Source organism: Myotis brandtii, unplaced genomic scaffold (genome assembly GCF_000412655.1).
Source record: "Myotis brandtii unplaced genomic scaffold, ASM41265v1 scaffold904, whole genome shotgun sequence".
Taxonomy (NCBI): domain Eukaryota; kingdom Metazoa; phylum Chordata; class Mammalia; order Chiroptera; family Vespertilionidae; genus Myotis; species Myotis brandtii.
The window spans coordinates 782,711-809,531 of NW_005371715.1; the positions used below are offsets into that span (position 1 = coordinate 782,711).

At 42.7% G+C, this 26,821-nt stretch overlaps 1 protein-coding gene across 1 annotated transcript in view; it reads left to right on the forward strand.

Annotated features, from left to right (window-relative positions):
• Window positions 1-26,821, forward strand: part of EYS (eyes shut homolog (Drosophila)) — an 815,396-nt gene that overhangs the window by 716,071 nt on the left and 72,504 nt on the right. Inside the window, 3 exon segments of the mRNA XM_014532733.1 lie at window positions 10,390-10,572; window positions 25,000-25,193; window positions 26,040-26,184. Coding sequence (XP_014388219.1) covers window positions 10,390-10,572; window positions 25,000-25,193; window positions 26,040-26,184 — 522 coding nt within the window.

Below are 26,821 nucleotides of genomic sequence, written 5' to 3' on the forward strand. Positions count from 1 at the left end.
GACCAGGGGCTGCACCTAGGGATTGGGCGTGCCCTCTGCCACCCGGGAGCAGGCCTAAGCCAGCAGGTCGTTATCTCCCGAGGGGTCCCAGACTGCGAGAGGGCACAGGCCGGGCTGGGGGTTCCCCCCTCCTCCCCGAGTGCACAAATTTTTGTGCACCGGGCCTCTAGTCTATAATAATAAAAGTGTAATGTGCTAATTAGACCAGACAGCCGAATGACCTTCCGGACATCAATCCGGACGTCCTTCCGTTCAAAGCTGCGGTGGCAGGGGCTGAAGCAGAGGCAGTTAGGGGCGTTCAGGCAGGCAGGCAGAGTGCTTAGGGGTGATCAGGCAGGCAGAGTGGTTAGGGGCGATCAGGCAGGCAGGCAGAGGGGCTAGGGGCAATCAGGCAGGCAGGCCAGCGGTTAGGAGCCAGAGGTCCCGGATTGCAAGAGGGTGCAGGCCGGGCTGAGGGCTCTCCCTCACCTCCACCTCCCCAACCCTGCTGTGCACGAATTTCATGAACCAGGCCTCTAGTTTTTAAATAAATTATTTGCTTCTTCATTTATTATTTTTTTTTCTATTGAAATTCATGAGTTCTTTGTGTATTTTGGATAATAACCCCTTATCAGATATATGATTTGCAAATATTTTTTTCCATTTGGTCGACTGCTTGTTCATTTTGTTGATGATGTCCTTGCTGTGCAGAGCTTTTAGTTTGATAGAGTCCCACTTGTTTATTTTTGCTTTGGTTGCCTTTGCGTTTGGAGTCAATTCCAAAAAATCATCCCTAACACCAATGTCAAGGAGGTCATGACCCACATTTTCTTCTAGGAGTTTTATGGGTTCAGTCTTATGTTCAGTTTTACGTTTAATCCATTTTGAGTTGATTTTTATGTGTGGCATAAGATAGTGGTCCAGTTTTATTCTTTTGCATATGGCTGTCCAGTTTTCCCACCATTTATTGAAGAAACTGTCCTTTCCCCATTGTATATTCTTGGCTCCTTTGTCATAGAAGGAAGCTTTGATTTAAATATACAAGTACAAGAAAAATGATGCATATTGACACTGGGCAACCAAAGGTCTGTGAGAGACATTCATTGGGTATTATGTTTTGTTTTTGTTCTTGTTTTTGGCTACACAGCACCTTTCTACTTATGTGCCCATTCATGACCTAGGATAGGCCAGTGAGATGCTTTCTCCAAGACTTAAAAGCTAAGGAAATTATCCAAAGGCAGAGTGATATTTAGAAATTATGTGTCACTGAGATGGCCACATGGCTGTCCCCAGTTTTAGAGATCCAGTGCCTACATCCTAACAACACTGTTCACACAGTGTGAACTTGGCTATGTTTGAGCTGCCTAGATTCTTTTATTTCTGCCTATGTCCCGCACTGGTTCTCCCGTCTTCCCACTGAATCTATGAGGTAGTCTATCTACCTGCCCACAAATTCCTTTCCCACGTGAGATAGCCAGAGTTGGTTTCTGTTGCCTGAAACTGAGAAAACTAATATAATAAATGAAGTTATATTCCAGATACTTCATGCTATAGCAAATAAAATATTTCATTATCTTTCCTGATTGTTATTTTCATACTGTATCTCTCACTCTTAATCTTCTAGTCATTTTTTATGGTTTTGTTTTCATCATCATTTGAAGCAGGCATCTGCTCACTATTAGTACATGAAGTCTTGGGACTATTATGTATAACAAGATCTGTTCCATTCAAAAATAATACTCCAGTATGATTTTAAAGCTCCCAAATTCTTTCTTTTCTCCCTCTCACAAAGTACATGTGGTTCTTGGATAAATCAGCTTTATTATTTTGGGTCCTTTTTCATTTTTTTGCTTTTTCTAAACTGTTTCTATGCCATACCAAAACCAAAAATGAAAATTACAGTTACTTATCCAGAGTATATATGTACACATGTGTGTGTGTGTGTTCCCAAATATTCAAACACTTAGAAACTCTTAAAGACATACTAATCTTTTTAACCATATTATTTTAGAAATACTATTTTTCACTCATATTCTCCACTTAATTGGACAATAAATAATTAAGTTCTTACTAAAACCTATTTGTTGGTAAATTCACTGACATATATTGAGGACCAATTAAGTTTTTGGCACTGTAAGGCAATTAATAAGTTTACATTTCTTCTAAGCATGAAAGAGGAAATATGGAAGAAGGAATGTGAATCCTACCAATTTTCACAAATCTATGACCCAGGACTTGGGGGTGGGGGGGTGAAGGGAATAGAATAAAATTTATGAAACTAATTTAAGCGGGGGCGGGGGGGCGGTGAAGGGAATAGAATAAAATTTATGAAACTAATTTATGAGGAGTACTAACTTTAATAATATAAAACATCTGCCCATGTTTTACATTATTTTAATCAGCCAATGTCATGAATATTCCAGCCATCATTAGAAAGAGCACAGCTTGTCCTAAAATGTTTGGCTCAGGGGATAGAGCATTGGCCCATGGACTGAAGGGTCTTGGGTTTGATTCTGGTCAAGAGCATGTACCTTGGTTGCAGGGTCAATCCCCAGTGGGGGCCATGCAGGAGGCAGCTGATCGATGTTTCTCTCTCATCAATGTTTCTAACTCTCTATCCCTCTCCCTTCCTATCTGTAAAATCAATAAAATATATTTTTAAAAAAGAAAGAACACAGGCTTTGGAATCAAATAAACCTGGACTGAAATCCTGACTCTTTCAGTTTTTAGCTCTGAGACTTAATCTCTCTGAGCCTTAGTTTCTTCATCTATAAAACAGGAATCCTATATAATAAAAGCCTAATATGCTAAGTGTCCAGTCATCCGGTCAACCACTCAACAAATCAAAGCATAATATGCTAATTATATGCTAAGGCTGTTCAACTGCTCGCTATGATGTGCACTGACCACCAGGGGGCAGACGCTCTGACTGGTAAGTTAGCTTGCTGCTGGGGTCCGGCCAATTGGGACTGAGCAAGATGGGTCAGACACACCCTGTAGCCCTCCTGTGGTCCCTCCCAGGCTGGCCAACCTCCTATGTCCTTCCCCGGCCCTGATCGTGCACTGGTGGGGTCCCACAGCCTGGCCTGTGCCCTCTTGCAATCCGGGCTGAGGGACTGCACCCCCCCCCAGTGCACGAATTTCATGCACCAGGCCTCTAGTATAAGAATAAGAATGTCTCATTGGAGTTTCTATAAGAAATAAAATAATTCAGACACTGTACCTAGCAACTGAAACATAGTAGGTATTGCAATTGCTATTGTTTTTATTTCTTTGGAGTATATAAATACATGGAGTATTTATACATTTACAAATCCATGGCTTACAAAATAATAGATTAAAAGGCTAAAAGATATTTCCACAGCACTTGAATGATGACCCGCTCCAACCTTGATATTTCTTAAATTCTTAATTAGAAATCCACTATCAAGAAGAAGCTCATGAGTTAGGACTGAGAAGTGTTCCAAACACATGTTCTAGAATATTCCATGTGTGAAATATCTGGGGATTTTATCACGATAAACTACAAAGCATATTTAATCTGGTATAAACTGCACAGTTTATGTAATGTGAATTATAGATACATGGTACAGGCTACCATTCCTAACGTTTAGGCCATAAACTGTAATGCAGATGTAACAATGTGATTCATATGTACATTTCATGGTACTGTAAAAATCCTGCCAGTATCTGGTTTAGATTTAAAGCAGTACTTTGAGGAGCCAGAAGATGGCACTAATTTCTAAGAATTATGCATCTAAAAAGAAGGTGCTACTTTGAATTCTGATCATTTCCCATTTCCTCGGCGGATGAGAATAATGATGCTCTACATTTTCATATTTTAATGTAAAATTCTGTTTGTTCTTGACTTTCTCTGACAGATGAAGAAGTGAGAATGGTAGGAACTATATATCTACATAGAACGTTTGAATGATTTAGTATCAGCAGGAATTGGCAATCAATCAGTGATATTTATTTCATGTTTTTACCTGTGGCTGAAATAAATATTGTATACCCATTTGAATAGAGAACTTGATTGTGTTGAGTATCATCCTGGTTCAGAAATGATAGGTAAGTGTATGTTTTCTATACAAGCCACCATCACCTATTACTCTTAGTAACATCTCAGAAAACTCATTTCTGTTTCTTTAAATGAACATCATACGTGTAGGTTACCACTGTTGTATGTGTAAATGATAATGCTGAACAGTGTGGAAGCATACCCCACACGGAGCTTGTTCAGCAACAGAGATAGAAACAATGATTGTGTACATGGTTTTTATAACCTAATTGCATTTGTGCAGGATATGGAGCTCAATCTATTGCTATCTTACTAAGAAGTTAAGAACTAAGAGAGAGGAAAGTTGTTTATACTCAAATCTACAAAAGAAAGCTAGAGAGGCAAGCAGTGGTCTTGTATTTTTGCAGATTTATCCATCTGCCTAAGGGTAAAGGCATTTTCCTGACGAAGTTAAATGTATATTTTGAGGTACTATGTGCTGCTGAACACCATGCTTGCAAAACTGGCATACCAGAGTCTTCCAAATCAGCAGTTTCCAGGGGGAAAATCCATCCACCATCTGCTTGCTTCATTAAAATACATAACAGAGGAGGAAGAACTGAAGTGCATTTTCACTAGCTCAGCGCTCCCTGGTGTCCACTCTGCGGCGGTTACACACAACAACCATACAGAAAACAGAATCCAAGTGAAAATCAACCACAGTTTCTGTCTTTTGTATTTGTATAAAAATAGAGCAATGGTTTATTTTAAAAAATAGATTTATATAAAACTATGTATTCTGAAAGCACTATATATTTTCAAGAATTCCTCAACGAACTTAGGAACTTTTTTGAAGTCCATATTGTAAAATGTTAAACAAGATTGTAAGGAATCCTACAGATGTTTTGTCATGGAAAAGCCACAAGTTTTTGTCAAAAACTATTAATTTCCCTAAGAAACATACTTAGTGCTTTTAGCTTATAAGTTGCAAAGCAATTATTATCAAATATTGAAGAGGAAACAATGTTTATAAGCTAAAACTGATGAAATTTTAATTATATTTATATAACTTAATTATGAAGAACAACTGATTTGTCAAGTTGGGGGTCTCCATCTTGATTTTCAGTATCAGCATGTAAAATATTGTCTGAATTTTTGCCCACACAAGAAGATTTAAGATTCTACTATCTTTGCAAAAATCCAGAAATATATTATTATTTAGAAGAAAATGACTAGGAAATGCAAAAAAAAAAAAAAATCGGACTAGCAATGGTTGGTAATGGAAATGGTATAGAAATTCTATTTTCCAACTTCATTCAGTAGCTTCAATTTTTCCCTTAGTCATATATGTTCCAAATAGTTAAGATATTAGAAAAAGAATAACAGCAGAAAAATAACAACTATATTTGTCACTATCTTTCAACACCATGTTAAGCCCTTTATATTTATCCATCCAACCACTTGAGGGATATATATTCCATACCCACTTGAGCTAAGCACTGTTGTTTGTTCTGGTTCATGAACACAAGCTCTCTGCCCTGGTGGAACCTGCAATCTAATTAGGGAGAGAGAAACTATAAATAACGTATAATGTAATTAGGCTGAAGTAAGCAAAGCAGATTAAGGAACTAGAAAGTGATGAAGGTAAAAGGAGATGAATCCCTTGATACGGTGGTCAGGGAAGACCCCTGTGAAGAGGGGACACTTGGGCAGACTCTTGAAGGAAATAAGGGAGCAGGTCATGTCTCACCTTTGGGGGAGAATAAATTTCAGGCATTCGAAACTTAAGGAGCAGAAGCCCTGAACTGGTAGTATGTTTGATTTGTTTGAGAAACACAAAGAAGTTAACATGTTTGGAACAGAATGGTCAAGAAGAAATGGGTATAAAATAACCTTGGAGACTAGGATCTTTAGGCTATACTAAGGGTTGTTTTTTTGTGTGTTTTTTTAATTATTTCCAAATTCAAGGGAAGCCACTGGAGAACTTTTAACATGAAATTAATATTTAAAAGCCTGTATTCCTGGAATATGGAAAAGAGCCTGTAAGGTACAAAGGTGGCAAAGGAGACCAGAGAAGAAGCAAATACAGTAATCCAAGCTGGAGAGAATAGAACACTGAACTTTGGTGGCATTAATGGAGGTGGTGAGAAGTTAGTGGAATTTAGGATATATTTTGAAGATGAGATTCTTGGAATTTTCCAGTCAACTGTTTGAGGTGGCAGAGACAGAAAAACAATTTAAGGATGATGACTAATTTTTGTTCTGAACAAAGACAGGGAAGACTGGGGAATAAATTTGGTTGAGAGACAAAGGAAGGGATTGGGTTTGGAAGAAGGCTTATAAATATATGAGAATAAAGAGTTCTGTCTTGTATATGCTCAGTTGCAGACTCCTATTGGACATAAAATATATCCAAGTGTCTAATAGGTAGTTAGGTGTATGAATCTGGAGCTCTGGAGGTCTGGAAGGAAGTCAAGGTTAAAGACTACTACTCTGGGCCTTCCTCCTATAGATGGTTTGTATGAGGAAGCAGAGAGTGATGGTAGATGGAGACAAGTGGAAGAGCTGTTTAAAGTAGGAAGAATACTAGGAGAGTGCAGTACTGCGGAAACCAGGTGAAGAAAGTGTTTCAAGAGAAAGAGATAGCCCAGCCAGTGTAGTTCAGCAAGTGAGCATTGAGCCAGGAACCAAGAGGCCACCAGTTCAATTCCAGTCATGGCACATGCCAAGGTTGTGGGCTTGATCCCTTGTGGGGGGCATGTAGGAGGCAGCCGATCGATGATGTTTCTCTCTCATTGATGTTTCTATCTCTATCCCTCTCCCTTCCTCTCTCTCAAAAAAAAAAAAATCAATATCAATGAAACATATTTGTTTTTAAAAAAGAGAGAAAGAGATAATCAACCCTGTCCATGGCTTCTGAGACATTGAAGAAGATGAAAACAGAGAACTGACATTGAATTTAGAAAGACGGTGGTCATGGGTGACTTTGACATAAGAAGTCTCAACAGAAAGGTAGATATTGAAATGAAATCAAGGGCGAAAGGGTGGCAATGAGTTGAAAGAGTCGCCGCAGATATTCTTTAGAATAAGAGTTACTGTAGGATGAACAGAGAAACAGCGAGTAGCTAACCAGAGAGGAATGTGGAGGTGAGGAAAGCCATTTAGTCCCTTGACGTAAGTCAGAACTAAGGGTTTAGAGAAAAAACTTGCCTGCCGGATAACACACGGTTTTCTGAACAGGGCTATTCAGTAAAGATAGAATGTGAACTGCCTGTGTAATTTTGTTTTCTAGTAGCCACATTTTTTTTCAAATATATTTTATTGATTTTAGAGAGAGGAAGGGAGAAGAAGAGATGGAAACATCAATGATGGAGAGAATCATTGATCGGCTGCTTCCTGCACGCCTCCCACTGGGGATCAGGCCCAAAACCCAGGCACATGCCCTGACCCGGAATGGAACTGTGACCTCCTGGTTCATGGGCCGACGTTGAACCACTGAGCCACACCGGCTGGGCAGTAGCCACATTTTTTAAGGTGAAAAGAAACAAGTGGACTTTATTTTAATAATATATTCTATTTAAGCCAATATTTAATGCATATGAAATATTATTAATAAGATGGTTCACATTCTTTTCTCCGTACTAAACCCGTCTAGGTCAGGCCTGGCCATAGTTCAAGTGCTCCATGGCCACGGGGGGCAGGTTGAAATGTTATCGAACAGCATAGCTTTAGACTAAGGAATGCCAAGCGAGTGTCAGATCCACTCCTGTGGGCATTGTTATCCTCGAGTTTCAACATACATTGTACCTCTTTTGACGAGTATAAAATTGTGTCATAAACTTAAGTGGGATAACACTGTGTATTCAGATAAATATCACACCATACCTTTTTTTTTTTTAACAAGTTACCCATAAATTGTCTTACATTTACAGTTCAGTAGAACCTTAACTCATGGTCCTATTTCTTCATATCATCAAAGTCCTCTTTTTCATGTTGACCAGAGCTGAGTCCTCCAGCTCTCTCTTCTGATCGGAGCTTCACATTTCATCACCCAAGTGATAGATCTAAAAGGCCACTTCGGTGACTGCCCAACAGCCCAGAGGTGGAGGAGAAAATATAAAGCCCTTCATGATTAGACTCTTGTCTGGCGATCTCATTTCATTTGCTTGCTCTCTTCCTTTTTGTCCTTTACAGTTTGCAAACTCCATGAGTTTCCTGGGTAAACGGCGTGCTGTTCTGGCCTCCCCAGCTCAGAACGTGCTGTTCTTTCCGTCTGAAACGATTTTCCCTTTCATCTGTCGGGGGAAGTGCTGTTCAGCAGCCAAGCCTCAATTTTCAGCCCAGTTCTGTTGAATAAATTGGCCACACACTAGTTCCTTGAGGGTAGGGATCAAGGAACTAGTTATCTAGTTATCTGTGCTTTGTTATCTTTGTGTCACCAGCATCGAGCACAGGGTCTGACGGTGAAATACATGTGATATATTTGTTGACATAACCTAACTGTATGATACCTTTCGACTCCGTTGTAAATTACGAACAGGAAGAAATGTTTTAAGTCATTCCTCTATTTTATTATTACATTTCATGGAATTCTGTTTTCACTGTTTTGATTGCCGATGGTAAAACACGGTCAGTGTTTTTACTTTATTTCACTTGCAATACATTTCACTTCCCTGAACTACTGAGAGTGGAAGGCCTGATGGGAAGTCTCATTATTTCTGGAACACAAGCCACTAGATAAAAAAATAAATAAATGTGAAAGACGACAGGTCTCCAAATCCCACATCAGATTTTGGTGAGTTTTCAGGGGGAAAAAAATTATCTTAGGCCACACTTAACAAAGAATAAAATGATCAGATTTTAATTAAATATTAAATATTAAAATGAAGTGTTCAACTTATTCCACACAATTACCCGATTTGAATAGTTATGTGAAACAAACAGAAATAAAAGCCTCTGATAACTCGCATCATCTTTCCCAGGATAGCACAATTATTTGCTATATAAACAGTTATAACCAGACATAACAAGCTCTTTTATTTTAAGTGTTGGGTACCAGAATGAGGCTATTTCTTAAGGCTTGTAAAAATTCTAGTTTTACAGCTTCCCAGGAGAGCCAGGCATCTCTTGAGAAGAAGTGAGCAATAAAAAGTAATCAAAACAATCTCTCCTTTCCTCTGGCAAACGCTGGAACCAATATAAATAGATCCTAGGAACATCCTTTAACCTGGGAACACCATTCATAACAGACGGGGGTGGGAGTCACAATCCCCCTTCCTATTTCCTGCGGTCCTCTTGGCCTGGGGGAAAAAAAAGCCAGCTGGGACTATTTATGAAGGAAACAGCAATGAAGGAGAAAATTTGGGTACAAGATTAGATAGAATTAGGACGAAAAGTGAGGCTGGCTGGCTGATAGCACCCCTCAATACAATTCTATTTTGTCCACACTGGCCCCTGAACTTCTGAGTTTTTTTGTGTGTGTTTTTGTTTATTTGTTTGGTTTGTTAATCCTCACCCTATCATATTTTTTCCATTGATTTTTAAAGAGGGGGGGGTAGGTGGGGGAGGGAGAGAGAGAAACATTGATGAGAGAGAGACCCATCAATTGGGTACCTCTCGTACATGCCCGGATCAGGGCCGGGGACTGAACCTGCAACCCAGGTACATGCCATTGACCAGGAATCGACCCCGTGGCCCTTGGGTGTGTGGGCCGGTGCTCTAACCACTGAACACACCAGCCAGTGCTGAACTGTTTTTACCACTTCCTGTTTCCATGAATTCTCCTTACATTTTCAGGCCTATTGAAACCCATGCTTTCATGACCTAACAAGCATCTCAGCACAGTAGGGATGAACATTTCTTTTAGACAATGATTTTTCACTTCACGGAAAGTTCTCATCATTCACAATATGGTCATGGAAACTGATCACATTCTCTCTTGATTTTTTGGCTTTCCTACCCCTGACCTAGGGCTTCCGCTACTATGAAGGGGCAGGATTAGAAGCACACAGTTTGTTCCAAGCTGTGAATTCCTCTCTTAGTCATAGTCAGTGTTTGGATGCCAAGTCTTGTTTACAAAGCACCTGGGTAAACACTTTGTCTGCCAGTGATCTTTTCTATTTCTAAAATTAATCCTCAAAATAGAAGGTTTTGCTCTTTTAAGCAAATTCTCCATTATGTAGAAAGGGTTTGGGGGCGAAAGTATATACACAGGATCCCAAAACACTGCACTTCCTTGGTTCTGGTTCTGAAATTCCCCATTGAGTCACTTAGTGGCTCAATGCTGAGAGCCCTCGAGTGTAATTAATGTGATAGTAAACAGACCGTCTGGCCACATGCATCAGCAAACCCTCCTTTCACAAGCACACGTACAGGTTTATTTTAACACTTGGGTTTGGGTTTTTCCACAGCTATTAATATCACTCAGCCCAGGTTCAGTGGCATGGGTGCCTTCGGATACACTTCATTCCTGGCTTATTCGAGGATCCCAGACATCAGCTTCGATTATGAATTCCACTTGAAGTTTCAGCTAGCAAACAACCACTCGGCACTGCAAAATAACGTCATCTTCTTCACCGGGCAGAAGGACCATGGTAAGATTAATTGAACCCTCCAGGACTTGCTTAGCTCCTTTAAGAAAACTTGGGAGATTCTTCATGGACACTCTAATTGGCTGTGGATAAAGGAGACATTTGCTTAGATGCAGCCTCCTCCTGTTTTCTGCTTCGAGCATGTTCCTTGTAGCCCTAGGCGTTCAGCAGTTCCCTGACCTTCTCTGCAACCTTGCTCACACCCGGGCTACCTGTTACAATCAAGGGCAAGAATTCCCGCAGGCAAACAGGAGGGTGGAGAAGGTGACCCGGTCACATGAGAAGTGAGCTTATTGGCTTGTCCTTTCCTCTGATTGTGTCACATAGAAGGAGAGAAGGGAAAGTCTCCATAAAAAGAGCCTTTGACCGTGTGTTGGGAAATGGGAATTGTTGCCATCAAAGAAAGCTATTTCAAATTAAAGGGCTGGCGTGCCTCCGTGGTTGAGGGTTGACCTTTGAACCAAGAGGTCACGGTTCAATTCCCAATCAGGGCACATGCCCAGATTTCGGGCTTGATCCCCAGTGTGGGGCGTGCATGAGGAAGCTGATCAATGATTCTCTCTCATTATTGATGCTTCTACCTCTCTCTCCCTCTCTCTTCCTCTCTGAAATCAATGAAAATACATATTTTTTTAAATGAAGAAGGTTTTCGGCCTGTACCAAAGTACACCAGTGCCCTAGAAGTGGTGGGAAATCACCTCGTAAGTTAAATTTGTCTGTCTTAAGTAGAAACCAGTTATGCACCTCTGAGGGTCAAGGAAAAGCACACACGTTTTACTCCCAAGTAAACAACCAACTAGTTAGGCAATTAATCACTTACCTCCTCTGAGCTCAGTGTCCTCATCTGTGAAATGAACACATCACACTGGAGAGAGACCTTTCTGCCAACCACCGGCAGTTCTATGGTGCTGGGGCCAATAGCATTCTGTTCTTTCCAACTCCCTCAGTGACTCTCCTCACACTGCACATCGGTTTCCATAGTAACACCTGCAGGAAAGGAGCCTGCCCCTGGAGAAGTATAATGGGCCAGCCCCCACCTCCTCCACTGGATGGGGGCACTTGATCATGGGAGGTGCTGTTCATTCTATCTCCAAAGTCTGTTCCTAACTGGTCTTCCTATGGCCTTTCCTGCCTGCAATCCATTCTCCAAGTTGCAGCAAGAATTACCTTGTTAAAAGGCGTCTCATCATATGTGAACCCTGCTTAAAACCCACCTGACTTTCCACTGTGCTCAGAATGAAATCCAAACCTTCCTACCATGTTCTCGAAGGGCCTCACCTCCACTCTAACTCCACCAGGCCGCTCCCACCATCTCCGGGCCCCTCCCCACAGATCTTTCCCAGGGCCTTAGTCACCCACGCTTTTCCCGGCCTCGGCCTCGGGGACTTAGTGCATGCTCCTCCCTCTGCCTGGACAGGGAATGGCCATCAGAGTGGTTGCGAGAGCAGGCCCTGGGGCCTAGCAGTGTAGACTTACATCCAGTTTCCACCACTTACAACTTATGTGTTGTCATTCACCTGTCACATGGGCATAATAATGGTACATTCCCTGGTAGAGTTGTGAGGATTAACATAGTTAGCACATGCAAAGCACTTAAAATAGCCTGGAACTCCATGAACACAGTAGCCTGTATTTTCTTCAGGAGGCCTTCCCAGCCACCTTCACGAAAGTAGGTTTGATCCCACCCCACCCAAGTTATTCTCTACCTCACCTTCCTATTTATTTCCTGAAAGTCCTTACCTCAAGGTACAATTCCTTTATCCATGTTTAGGTAGTTGTTTCTTGTCTGTCACCACCAGAGAGTGGGAGCTCTGTGTGGACACAGACCAAGTTGTCCCCATTTGATTTTATATGCCCACACTTAGCACACTGCCTGACGCATAATCAGTACTGAATGAATGGATAAGAGAACCACAATAAGTACAGATAACTGCAAAAAAAAAATTTCTCATAGAACAGATAGTTGTATGATATGTAAATAGGCAGCACGGTTGTACAAAGGTACGTACTTAAAAAGCAGCCTTTATTAGGGGCTCCAGGTCAGGTGCCATCCTCTCCATCAGGATGTCCCCGGAGGCTTCCTGCCCCACCTCCTTTGGTCAGTGCCCCCTTCCTCTGAGTCCTGATAGCCTGCCCTGCACTTGGGCCTGGACGCTCTGTGCCCGGCTGTGGTTGGCTAGATAGTTCTCCTCTTTTATAGAAACGGTGTCCCAGTTATCACTATATCAATCACAAAGCTTCCCCTGGGTGGTTTTAGTAACTAATCTGTTGAATGGCTGCCGGAAGTCACAGAGGGAAGAGGGAAGAAAGAAGGAATTCCTACCCCTCACTCTTTAATCCTCACACACTTCAGCATGTTTATCAATTATATCCTTTTCATTACAAAAAAATAAAAAGTAGAAAATAAAAAATTCAAAGGAGCATTACACCCCCTGGGCCCTTCTTATTTTAAAGCGTATCTTCTAAATCCCGAACGATTCGCAGAGGGAGAACCCAAGCAAAGCATCAACACTTGGTCCATGAAAATACTGCACCAAATAACTCTTCAATACTCTGCTACTAAACACTTTCAAAATTCTCCAAAAATAAAATAAAATAAAACAATAACTAATGTTTGGGCCACAGTTTTTCTAAATTGTGGAATTTCACATATAACATTTTCTGGGTTTCTCTACTCATCTTATTTGTATGGATGGATAGGAAGGCTAATTCTGCACTTGGCATTTGTAGGTTGGCAGCATGGCTAAGTAAAGGCTAGATGAACAGGTAGATAAATTGTGGAGCTCTAGTTTCTAATCAGTGAAAAGAAATCTGAAACATGCAATTCCACATTATACCACCTGAGGGAGCAAGAACACCAGCTAAAAAAATGCAAATAGCACTAAACTGATTTTTAAGGCAATGCTTCTCCAAGTAGGACCACTTCATGTCTGTATCAGAGTCACATGGGGGTTTGTTAAAAGGCTAATTCCCAGGCCCTCTTGAATTAAATAGTAGAATGTTATCAAGCACCTTTGGTACTTTTTACACGACTAATATTTGAGAGCACCCTCTCAAAACCTTTAGGGCCCATCTAAATTAGACCATGTGTGGGGATGGACTAAGATATGTAGTCATTGCCCATAATGTAATATGTAGGAATGATGTGTCCACTTGTGTATCACAAAGTTATTCATTCAAGAGATGCATATTTCTCTAAAATATTTATTGATTAATATTAACCACACGATTTGAAATTATCTATTCTACATAAAAAACTATGATCCAAACCAGTTTGTTTTTCATGGTGGTAATAGCTCCACATTTAGGTGTTATTCTTTTCTTTTTAATTTTTTTTTGTTATTGTTAATCCTCACCCAAGGATATTCTTTCTATTGAATTTTTAGAGAGAGTGGAAAGAAGAGAGAGAGGAGGGAGAGAGAGAGAGAGAGAAACATCGATGTGATAGAGATACATTAATTGGTTGCCTCCCACACGCACCCCGACAGGGTCTGGGGATGAACTGCAACCCAGGTATGTGCCAGGAATTGAACCCACAACACTTTGGTGCACGGGCAGGTGCTCTAACCAGTGAGCAAACCAGCCAGAGCTAGGTGTTACTCTTTTTTTTTTTTTTTTTTTTTTTTTAGTTGTTATTCTTGTTTAGTAGCATCAATCTCTGATCTGCATACTGGTTGTTACTATTAAAATTACCATTCCATATGCTGCCTTTATCTTCCTTAGGTTAAAAGATGCACAAAGCCACAGAGTTTCTATAATAACTTGAAATGTAAAGCCAACCTCTAATGCTGACATGTCTACATAAGAAGGCGAGGGACCTTCATACCCCAGCACTGATTACACTCTTCCCTGAGTCTCCCTACGCTGCTCACCAGTTTTTCCAGACTTTATTCTCATTGAACTCTCTGGAAAAATTACCCTTTCAAACAATTCAGCTTGAAAATCTCTCTTGACTTGTGATTGTAACCTAACCTAATCCTCTTCCTGTGCTCCTGCAGTCATATTTGGCATTTCCTTCATTGTCTCTTCTTCCTTTCCTACCCCCACACCCTTATATTGTATGTCCTGTGGTTTATTCTTCTAGAAATCACCTGCATGTCCAGCAGTGCACAGATGAATACGTACATAGGTGTCCTCTCCTGTGTCCCTCCTTTGGGACTGGCGTAAAGGTTCTGCTCCAGCCAGAAACCCAGGAGGCACCTGGATATCCATCTCCCTTTCACTCACTTGGCAACTACTTCCTGGGAACCTAGATGAGACATTCTTCAAGGTGGTGGAGAGACAGTTATGACCAAGATAGGCAATGTCCTTGTCTCTCTCCATGTTATCCCCCATGTTCTACCAAATGCCATCGCCCGTCCATTTTACCTCCCCATGACTTGTTTTTTATCTTCTCTTTCTATCGTCTTTCTTCTCCTCATTGCCCCCAGCTTCTCTGCAATAGCCTCCGTTCCAATCCCTCTGCCCAGTCATGTCCCTCTTCCCCTCTACTGTCCATTTTGCTCCAGGGGACCTAACATATAAGTGCAAACATTTCTTGCCCAATCAACATGCTTGATCATAACCTACACCCAAGATCTTCTGCATAATTACACAGAGGTTTACCCATCCCATTAGTACAATCTGTGTTTCCTTCGATCCGCTCTCCACTCAGCAGGATTCGTGCACGTGTGTGTTCTGGGTCGTGTGGCTACGTCCTTGCTTCTGTGCTTTTGCACAGGCTGTTCCATCCTCCTGAGCGAGGCACCCTTCACTTTGTGCCTCCAAAACACGTCTGTCCTGTAAAGCCTCAGCTGAAAAGATCATTCTTCTTTGAAGTCTTTAACACTTCCAAGAACATTTAAGACTTAGTCTCACTGCAGTTGGCTGGTAACAATTACAATGTTTTACTATAACTGTTGGGACCTCTTTGAGAATTATACCATGGCTTTTCTTTCTTATATCAATAGTGGCTGCCACATATAGGCAACTCATTACAGTTTTTGAAAGGTGTAATGCCAAAATAAAGCCTATGGTCCCCATCAGACTAAAACTTACAATCAATTTAGGAAGGCACAACCCATCTGTTTAAAATTTTCTTAATTAACAATCCTCACCCAGAGGTCAGAGACCATGTCTGGTACTCACAGCCCCTATCATAGTGTCTAATACATGAACAGCCCCTATCATAGTGTCTAATACATGAACAGAGGCATCATTGAAAAAGAAGTGCATAAGTGATAGAAAAGATGACATTCAGAAAGTAGAAACCCCATCCAGCTCGAACAGTCAGGAACTTTGTTCCCTTTTCTGTGTTTCTCGTCCTTTCCTTCTATTGCAGCCAGTCCTCTACAGTTAGTGCCACCGCAGCCTGGTTGCATTCCCAGTTCCATTCTCCCGCAGCCTGGGCCCAGCGAATCCCCAGCCAGCAGCTTTACACTGAGTGGCCAGATTATTATGACCACCCCATCAGTACTTCATTGACACTTCCAAAAATACTGAATATTGAAAACTTCCTAAGCAAATACTCTCAAGGTTTTATTATTATTATTATTATTATTATTATTATTTGCATAACTAATTCACTTCATTGTACTGATGGGGTGGTCATAATAATCTGGCCACTCAGTCTATAACAGCCGGTTTATTCCACCCGAGATCCGTCACTCCCATTCGCTCCACCTGCCTGGAAGGCTGTTCCAGTTTGTCACCTCTTCCAAACTACCCATCATGCAACATTTCCTAATGAATTTGTGTCTCCTTATAGCTTATCTACACAAAGCCTGATGTTTCTATATCTCTCTCCCTCTCCCTTCCTCTCTGAAATAATAACAATATTTTTTAATAGTAAAACCTTTAGGTTTAAAAACAAACCACAAGCAAACAATCCAGTAGTAAATACTTCTAAGTAATTTAGGGAACAAAATGCCATAAACTTAACAATGATCACCTGCTTGTAATGCAAGCATTTTATTTTATTTTTTCTCCAAAAGTTTTATGTATTTAGGACCTATTACCATCACCACCAACCACTCCTACTGCATCAGACAATTCTAAGAACCATCTGAAACAGCCTGGAATGGCCCCGAGACTCTCAGTCTAAGCCTTTTTCATCTTTCCCTCCAGTTTATGGGTAAACTTGAATTTCCATAAGATGGAACCATATGTGCCTTCTGGAAGTGCAGAAAAAAATAGTGCAAATGTGGGCTATAGTTTACTGATTTGTACTTGGCCCTCGTCTTTTTCTTGTCCTCTGGATGTTCCTCTATGACACGCAGGTTACCCATTGAACTATGCTTAAATGAACATTCACTCTTCATGCAAATTTAAAAAGGGGTGGTAGTGGAAGGGGATGTGTGAGGATCTACATATTTTTGTCATTTTTAACCCTGTTTGAGCACTGGTCAAATATGATCATCTTATACATTTCTTAGTCAGTAAAGTGAATTAGTTTACTAAAGCCAAAGATATTTAATTTCACGAAAACTAAGATTGGGTAGTTTGAGGTTGTCAGGAAGAAATTTTCACGATTTCCAGTCCACTCTCATGTGATTACAGAAGAAGATAATGAGCATTTTTCTGTTGCAAAAAAAAATTGAATATGAACATCTACTGTCAGCTATGTTTATAAAATGCCTCGGCCTCTGGAATTGGGAGAGGTGTTATATTAAGGAATTGGCTGCAGTCTGCTCTCTCATTCATCAGGGATCTTCCTCCTGCCTGATTTACACCACAGGCTATAAAAAAACAGGCCGAGCTGATTGGATTTTGTGACACTCCTCTCTTCATTTTTCTTTTTCTGTTCTGTGGATGACATTCATTTCATTTATTTCCACAGAAAAACATCAAGCTATATTTATGCAGTCGTATTTGTAGTACAGTGAATAACTAAGGGCTCGAAGTAAACAAGAAATTAGTTGGCATGAAATATGAGGCGATCTTTCCTAATTACCGCCGCACAGAAGACCTACACGCTGGTGACTGACAGGAAGCGACACGCATAAAGGGCTTAGGCACATAGATCATGAAGTTACAGATTGTTTTTTCTGAAATATTCCTTTGTGACATTATACCTTTTTAATACCGGCTAATGGCAGATTTCTTGTTTTGTTAAGCCTCACCTGAGGATATTTTTCCCATTAATTTTTAGAGAAAATGGAAGCGGAGGAGGAAGGGAGGGAGGAAGGGAGGGAGGGAGAGAGAGAGAGAGAGAAGCATCAATGTGTGAGAGACACACATTGATTGGTTGCCTCCTGAAAGCACCCTGACTGGGGCTAGAGTTTGAATCTGCAATTCAGGTACGTGCCCTTGACCAGGAATCAAACCCGCCATCCTCTGGTGCACAGGCCAATGCTCTAACCACTGAGTGACGCTGGCCAGGGCTAATGTTCAGATTGTAACTTACATTTCAATGGCTACATCCTTCACCTTGCTTATCATCCCTGTTTCTTATCATCGTTACTATCACTACCATTCCTCTCTTCGCCTAGACTACGTTCTTGTTTCATTGCTAAGCACTGTCCTCCATTTGTTATCAGACCAGATGCTATTCTGACCACTGCATCTCATCTCCCACCAGACGATTTCCTCTAACCAACATTATGGGTTGTTAAAAGGCTAAGCATGGCCCCAGTTGGTTTGGCTCAGTGGATAGAGCGTCAGCCTGCGGACTGAAAGGCCCCGGGTTTGATTCCGGTCAAGGGCACATGTCAAGGGCACATGTCCAGGTTGCGGGCTCGATCCCCAGTAGGGGGTGTGCAGGAGGCAGCCAATCAATGATTCCCTCTCATCATTGATGTTTCTATCTCTCTCTCTCTCTCCCTCTCCCTCTCTGAAATTAATAAAAAATATATTAAAAATAAAAAATAAATAAAAGGCTAAGCATGGTTCGCCACAACACACCACTTCAGAGCTCTCTGCCTAGCAGGAACTGTAGAATTCAGTTATGACTTGTCTTTCTAGCCAAAGGGAGACCAAATTTGTTTGTTTGTTAGTTTGTTTTTCTATACATTCTGAAAGAATTTTTATTCACTTGCTAGATCTCATTGCTCTTTTTTAAAAAATATATTTTATTGATTTTTTTACAGAGAGGAAGGGAGAGGGATAGAGAGTTTGAAACATCGATGAGAAAGAAACATCGATCAGCTGCCTCCTGCACACCTCCCACTGGGGATGAAACCAAGGTCATGCCCTTGACCAGAATCGAACCCGGGACCCCTCAGTCTGCAGGCCGACGCTCTATCCACTGAGCCAAACCGGTCAGGGCTCTCATTGCTTTTAACTATTATTCATCTAAAGTCCTTTCTTATTGTTTCCTTCCTCCCTTTTATCGCTTGAACAACATAATCTCTCTAAACCCTTCCTTCTTAGCATCAACGGATAATATCCAACAACTATCCTTTGCTTTGTCAAAAAATATTCTTCCTAAACCTGGTTTCATTAAGAGTCCTTGTGGGTTTGTGCTCTGTGTGCCAAATGACTTAGTTCCAATTCTTTTCATTTAAAAAAGAAAGAGAAAAAAGCAAACACCTCATTGTATCATATATTTCTCAAAGTTACTCAAAGAATAATGTTCTAGCAAAACACTGAATTGAGAATAAAAGTAGTCGATAGCATTGGTGGCTGTTTGAAGTATGGCATTGCTTATATTATTATGTGTTAAGCCAAGAAATTCCCATTACAATAAATTACAGGATAGTAGCATGAGATGTATAAATGGATGGTAACAAACTATCACTTCAAGTCACTTTACTTGATCTTCATGGTTGACTCTCCAAAAATTTTTGTTGGGTCAGAGAAATGCACTGAAGCAAGGAAGACCGCTATAGCTTTAAGGAAGGAGGGGGGGAAATGAAAAGAACAATTCTACTCCAAAAGTTAACTGGGAGCACATGTGTGCTCCTGCACGGGGACCAGCTTTTTTTTATGAGGCAGGGGGAGAAAGTGGAGTTCACAAAGCTAAGGCAGGCCACAGCGGAAAGGAAAGGAATAAAACATGCATTTATTGAGGACCTAGTATGTGCTAGGTCAGCACCTGCTGGTGCTTAACATTCAATATCACTGGATCCTTAGGAAATTGTTAGGAAATATGATTGTCCCCCTTCTTCCTCAGAGGGAGCACTTGGGAGGTGACACAGCTGCAGTCAGACACTTGCTTCCCTTTCTCTGCTGCATGGACGTGGGTTCTGCAGTCACGCTGTCTATCTCAGGTGCAGGCCCAGCCACCCAGCAGCTGTGTGGCCTTTCGAGGTCCCTGTGCATCAGCATCACCCCACAAACCTTGTAGGTTTCCTGCCCCCCAAGAGCCTGTGTCTCATCTACTTACACAGGCTCCCAGCAACCCCAGATGCACAGGCCAATCTAGTTTCATTTTGCTCTTCTGTCCTGGTTTGCTTTATAAGGGCAACAAAGGTCCCCCTCACAGACGACTACAGACTCTGTGGGGCCCATTGCAAAATGAACATGCAGGGCTCCTTGTTCAGGAAGCAGAGACACAAGGCCATTAAAGGTACTAAAAGCATTTTGCTTTTCTTCGGGGGTCTCTCAACTTCTTACGGTGCCTTTTATTTATTATTTATGTGAGTCCACACTAAGAAGAATTAAAATGTTAAATTGTGAGCATGAACTTTACCATTCATTTCGATATTGTGCAACGCTGGTTTGAAATGCAAATGTAAGAGCTTCTCACTCATATGCAGGATCATGGAAGCTGCACAGCTGGTAGTGCACGGCTTGTGCAGGCATCTGGGCTTCTTTCTTGTCAGAACAGCAGGGGCGCTGCACGGAATTGTCAGCTGTGTCTATTTCACCCCTTGATCCATGCACATCTGTCCACATGACCTTCGGCCTGCTATTGGCTAAGGAAGGATGGAAAGGAAAAACATTAGGGACTTCCTTCTCTTTCCTTTCCCTCTCTGCCATCATTTTTGGTGTAAATAATTAGCTGATACTGGGAAACAGTGGGAGAAAGAAAGGAATGAGAAGGTCCTGGTTATTCATGTTTCTTAGACCAACATTGCCTTTCTGTGCTTGAAGTAAATCCTGGTTCAACTGGAAAGCATGGCCTCTGAGAATTGTCAGCACCTCTACCTCCTCAGCTGTTAGATGAACATGCTTGTCTTGCACTTGGTGGAGTCTCAGTGAATTCCTGGGGTTGCGGGCATTCTGTTCTCATGGGATATCACAGACACTACATGTGAATAGGGTGGCAAGAAACAGCCAACGTTGTATCTCTGATCCACTGTCCCATGGACTTCGCTTTCCAAATACAGTTCAAAGAATTTCAAGAAGTGACAGCAGAGCATTGAACCATGTCTGTGGTTCCGTTCTGAGCACAGAGCCCTGTGTGACAACATAGGCCACATGCCCTGGCCCTGCTAGGGTTATTAACATCAGTCGAGCTTTGTGTAAAACCAGATGGGGAGCCTGCTAATAAAGTATTTCCAGGACCTAACTTCAAGGATTCTCATGTAAATTCTAGAATCTGTATTTTTTTTATAAGACCTCTGTGTGATTGTGATGGGTGTCCAGGTTTGCAAAACCACCCCATAGAGAAATTCCAAGCCCTTGAAATATGTCCACCTGCCCTAGCTGGTTTTGCTCAGTGGCTAGAGCATCAGCCTGCAGACTAAATAGTCCCAGGTTTGATTCTGGTCAAGAGCACATGCCTGTGGTTGCAGGCTCAATCCCCAGTAGGGGGTGCACAGGAGGCAGCTGATTGATATTTCTCTCATCGATGTTTCTAACTCTCTATCCCTCTCCCTTCCTCTCTGAAATCACCTGGAAGGCACAAGTCCAGAGTGGAAGGAGTGACAAAGGGAAACAACGCTGATAGACCCATGGGTTGTAAATAAGATGCCAGCACCATGCTACAAAGGCATGTCTGTGGTTCCCTGCCTTTGGACATAAAAGAATTGGAGGCAAAGAAATATGGATGTGGAGAAATCTGGAGCCAGCTTGCTCCCTGCAGGCTCAAGACCAACCATCCCACATTGGCGGGGGGGGGGGGGGGTTTCTGATTGGCTCCCTGGCTCTCTGATGCCCACCCCTTGGAGCATCTACGTCTGTGCCCTGTAAGCAGGGGTATCTGTACACTGACCCGGCCTCTTTCCCCAGGCTGCTCCTTTCTGAGGCCCCCAGCCCTGGGACTGACCCTGCCTTTCCACCTGGCTCTCTAACCAGCTTCTTCAGAACCACCTTCAACTGCTCCCTCTTCCTCAACTCTTCACTCCAAATGGATCTGTTCTTTCAAATTTCCCTTCCAGATCACACACTGATGCCTTGTGTGCGCCCTTAGCCTCTGCTATTGCGCTGAACAAGGTCAAGGAGAGAAAGACCTGCAGGGGGTGTAGGGAGGTGGGCTCCCTAAGGCACTGGAAAGCAGAAGACAGAAACATCATTTAGACATGTTTGAACTCGGCCTCTGTTTTGCTGATGGCTCTGCCCTAGACCCTGCCTTGACATTCTTTTCTCTGGAGTCTCTTGAATGACCTTCCAGTGAGACTCCTTATCTGCCTCCATGTCTGCCCTCAACACGGCTTTGAGATTCCTCTGAAATCCAGCTCTAATATAATTCTCTTATTCGAAATCCTTTCATGGCTCCTGAAACTCTCAAGAGAAATATTTAAATCCTTTATTGTCCGATATCAGGCCCTTAAAGAGATGGCTGCTTCTGCCACAGACACGAAACGCCAACCAGGCCCAGCGCTCAGCAGGTCCGTAAGCACCTGTTCTCTGCTCCTCCGGGGCTTTGGCGATGCACTTCCCTCTGCTCTGAACAGCCCGCTTCAGCCCTTCCCCTTTCCTCATCCACCAGCCAATTCTTGTTTGTCGTTTTATGAGTAGGCTAGAAACCAACTTAAAAATCACCTCCTTTTCAATTTCCTAACCCTCCTCCCCACCCCATCGTAATAACCATCCCCCATTACTGCTTCTCCTCTGTTCCCCATGACACTTGAGACCAATCTCCTGTGTCCTCCCACTCAGGCTGTGAGGACCTGGAGGAGAACGCGGTTCCTACAGGAGAGAGCTGTCCGCAACTGGAGGCAGGAGGACTGGCAACAAGACCCGAAAGAAGGCTGGCGCAAATAAATCTGCTCTCCCACCACCTCCCAGCTCAGTGGGCAGGATGCCGTCCCCATGCCTACCCCCTAGACCCGTGGTCGGCAAACCGCGGCTCGCGAGCCAGATGCGGCTCTTTGGCCCCTTGAGTGTGGCTCTTCCACATATCACGTGGGGGCGCGCACGTACAGTGTGATTGAAACTTCGTGGCCCATGCGCAGAAGTCAGTATTTTGTGGAAGAGCCACACTCAAGGGGCCAAAGAGCCGCGTGTGGCTCGCGAGCCGCAGTTTGCCGACCACTGCCCTACACCACTGGGAAGATGACTCAGATGTCCACCAGAATTTCTCAAAAAGACCACCATTCACAACCCACAGATAACTCGCTGATCATTCTCTTCTCCAGCCCTCTCGCCCTAGGACTTTATCTCAACAGCTGCCTGAGAGACTGTCTCCAGTCTCTCATGGAGGTTTCTCTCCTTTGTGCCTAACTGCCTTCCTGAATCTATGTTTCCTCCTGGGAGCTCTTTACACTTTAAATATACAACCCAGCTAACCTGCTGCAGCACTGCAGGTGGAAAGAAATCAGAGAGAGAGAGAGAGAGAGAGAGAGAGTTGCTATTTGTTCCCAACATGCTTAGTCATTGGTACGGCATTTAACACAGTGGCTCTCCACCTTGGCTGTATATTAGATTCACCAAAGGAGCATCCAAAAATAATTCAGCTCAGGGCCCAGGGAAGACTTATTAGGAAAACAGAGGCAGAGTTCAAACATCTCTAAATGATATTTCTTTTTTTTTTTTTAATCCTCACCCAAGGATATTTTCCCATTAATTTTTATAAAGGGTGGAAGGGAGGGGGAGAGACAGAGAGAGAGAAACATCAGTGTGAGAGAGGTTGCCGCCACATATGCCTCACCAGGGCTGGGGATCGAGCTTTCAACTGAGGTAGGTACCAGAATCAAACCTGGGACCCTTCAGTCCACGGGCCGATGCTCTATCCACTGAGCCCAGCCGGGTGGGGGTAAATGACATTTCTGTCTTCTGCTTTCCAGCACCGTTGGGAGCCCACCTCCATTCCTGCTGGTCTTTCTATCCTTTACCTTGATCAGCCCAACTGCAGAGGCCAAGGGAGCAGACAAGTCCCCACACTGAGCATTACAGGAGAGGGAGGCTGTACATACAATAACAATTCCCTCCACGTCCAAGAGCTCACTCCTGCTTTTTGCCCTGTGATTAAGCCTCTTCTTTCTATGGGGTCCTTACATTGTTCTTCCAAGCAGAAGTCCTTGCCTCAGTTCCCTACCTGCAAGCCTCAGTATAAAGGTCTACAAACACACCTTTTAGAAACTGGGGGATGTTTTTTGATCCCACTTCCCTGTCAATAGATCATTTGCCTCCACCTCATTCTAGAACAGGGGTCCTCAAACTACGGCCCGCGGGCCACATGCAAATACAAATATTGTATTTGTTCCCGTTTCGTTTTTTTACTTCAAAATAAGATATGTGCAGTGTGCATAGGAATTTGTTCATAGTTTTTTTTTAAACTATAGTCCGGCCCTCCAACGGTCTGAGGGACAGTGAACTGGCCCCCTGTTTAAAAAGTTTGAGGACCCCTGTTCTAGAAGCTCAGTCTTTACCTAGGTGTGTTCTGCCACCTGCCAGTTCTTTACATCTGCCAGGTCTTATACCCTTAACCATCCCAGGCCTTCCTAATGCCCCCACAACTACTGCCGGAACCTCTCCCTGGTGCCTGATGCTAAATCTCTCCCCCAACCATCTTCCCTTTTCACATGGGTCTCTCTTAGCGGTATCCTGAGTTCTCCGGGCCCTGGAATTCACTGTGCTGGAGGGTGGCCCTGCACTCATGGGGGAGAGAGAGGAGGACACAGAAGCAACCCACCTTTCCCTAGTCGCGGCGGCATGGCCAAGAGCTTTTGCAATAGAACAAAGATAACATACCCTGAGCAGCCATAGAAATAGATCTTCTTTATACTCCCCTCACACCATGGAGAGAATTTCAAAGCTGATGCTATGTTACCTCCATCGTTTGAATCTTGTTAACCACCAGAGCAGTTTTACTCCATTAGAAAGACCTACTTATTGTACAGTACCCACGGAATTTCACCCAGACCAAAAAAAGGAGCTTTTAATTCCAACGTTTTAGGTATTAATTATATCCCTGGGCTGACGGGAATCCTCATGGCTTCAAAAGGAAAACACCGCTTAGTGCTCAGTGTCCGTGGGTGTGAATATAACTGTAGGCAGTCACACACACACACCCGAGAGCTGATGAGAGGCTGGGCGTCTGTGATAACTCACTGCCCTGCTCTGTAACTCAGAAGCAGCCAGTGAAATGGAGCTGGCTGGACTCCTGACAGTCCTCCCGATGAGCATGCCCCAGGCATCTTCTCATTCCGGGGCTGAATGGCGATGACTTCCTGGCAGTGGGTTTGCGCAACAGCCGCGTGGTGTACAGTTAGAACCTGGGGTCCGGCATCGCAAGTATCAGCAGCGATCCTCTGGATCTGAGCCTTGGGGTCCACACGGTCCATCTGGGGAGGTTCTTGTGAATGGGCTGGCTGAAGGTAAAGAGTCATCCCTTCGTCTGTCCCTCAGACTTCTCAGTGCTAGCACAGTGTTTGGCCGGGTCTGTGCAAAGGCCATAGGCTGTGCAAAGGTGATAGGCCGCGCCACGCGTCCCCACGAAGTTCACAAACCAGTGTACAATGTGGAGGACCAGAAGGATGATGTCAATTAAGTGATGCGGGAATAGGTAAGGGGGGAGGGGGGTGACTGATAGAAATAAGGAGAGAGAACGCATTCAGAAGATGCTTCCCCAAACAGGTGACGTGTGAGCCTACCTTGTAATAAATAGGAGTTTGGGAAAAGAGCAGTGGCCAGTGTGGACTCAAAGAATACAAGTAGTTTGGTTTGGCTTTCAGGTGAGGGGAAGCAAGAGATATGATTAGAGGTAGACAGGGTCTGTACCATCAAAGGACTTGGATGTCACACTAAGAAGTTTGATCTTTATCCAGGGAGCTATGGAGAAGGACTGTGAAATTTAAGAAGGGAGGTTGGGTACCATAGTTGGTTTCCACTTTTTGGTAAATGACTCTGGTGGTTGTATTGAGAATGGATGGGAGAGGGAGGCAAGGCTAGATGGAGGAGGACCAGCAGGATGCCGGCTCCTCAATCTTTGAAGAACTGTGATTTTGATTGAAATGCAAAACCACCACTGCTATATTAATATATCCATGGTAACAGACACCTGCAGAGAAGCAAGGAATTGAGTGGTGAATTGTTTATTTCTTCAAAATTCAGGTCTTTGTCATGCCAAGTTAATGGGAAATAAAAAAGAGTATCTTAACAGTTCACCCTGGGGAATTAATTCCTTTTTTAATAGGTTTTGAATTTTTTTTTTCCTTTTGAAGGTAGATGATCATCAAAATAAATCCATCATCTCCCCAGGAAGACTGGTTGGTCTCAATGTCTTCAGTCAGTTTTATGTAGGTGGCTACAGTGAATACACTCCAGATCTCTTGCCAAATGGAGCCGATTTTAAAAATGGCTTTCAAGGTAAGGCATGGATGATATTTATACTATACCCACTTGTTTCAAAATTTGGGAAAAGAAAAAACATTTAAAGAGTATACTTCTAGTTCCCAAACCAGCAATTTGGATTGCTTTCTGATTGGACTTGATCGAAGTTTGATTTTAAAGGAAAGCATTTATTCTTATTAATCACTTACTACCTATGTGCTAGGTATTTGGGATGTTTCAGTGGGGGAAAAAACACAAAGATTTTTATACTTGTGAGTTTACATTCTAGTTAGTCAAAAGAGGGAAGAGATAATAAACACTACATATAATAAATAAGGAAATTATATAGTGGTATGAGGTGATAAGTTCTGTGGAGCAAAAGAAAGGAAAAGTCGAATGTGAGTGATTTTTTATATAGGGTGCTTTTTAATATAGGGTAAGTAGTGTAGACCTCATGTAGTAACAGTGAAAATTAAAATTCCAGCCAACTTTGGGATGTAGTTGATATAAAAGATGAGTGACAGACTACAGCCAACTAATCCATACCACCAAGGTGTGGTCCCACTGAGGCCACCAGAAACCAAGAGGATTAAGACCCAACACCAGCCCTGGCCAGTGTGGCTCAGTTGGTTGAGCACTGGTTCAATTCCCTGTCAGGGCGCATGCCCTGGTT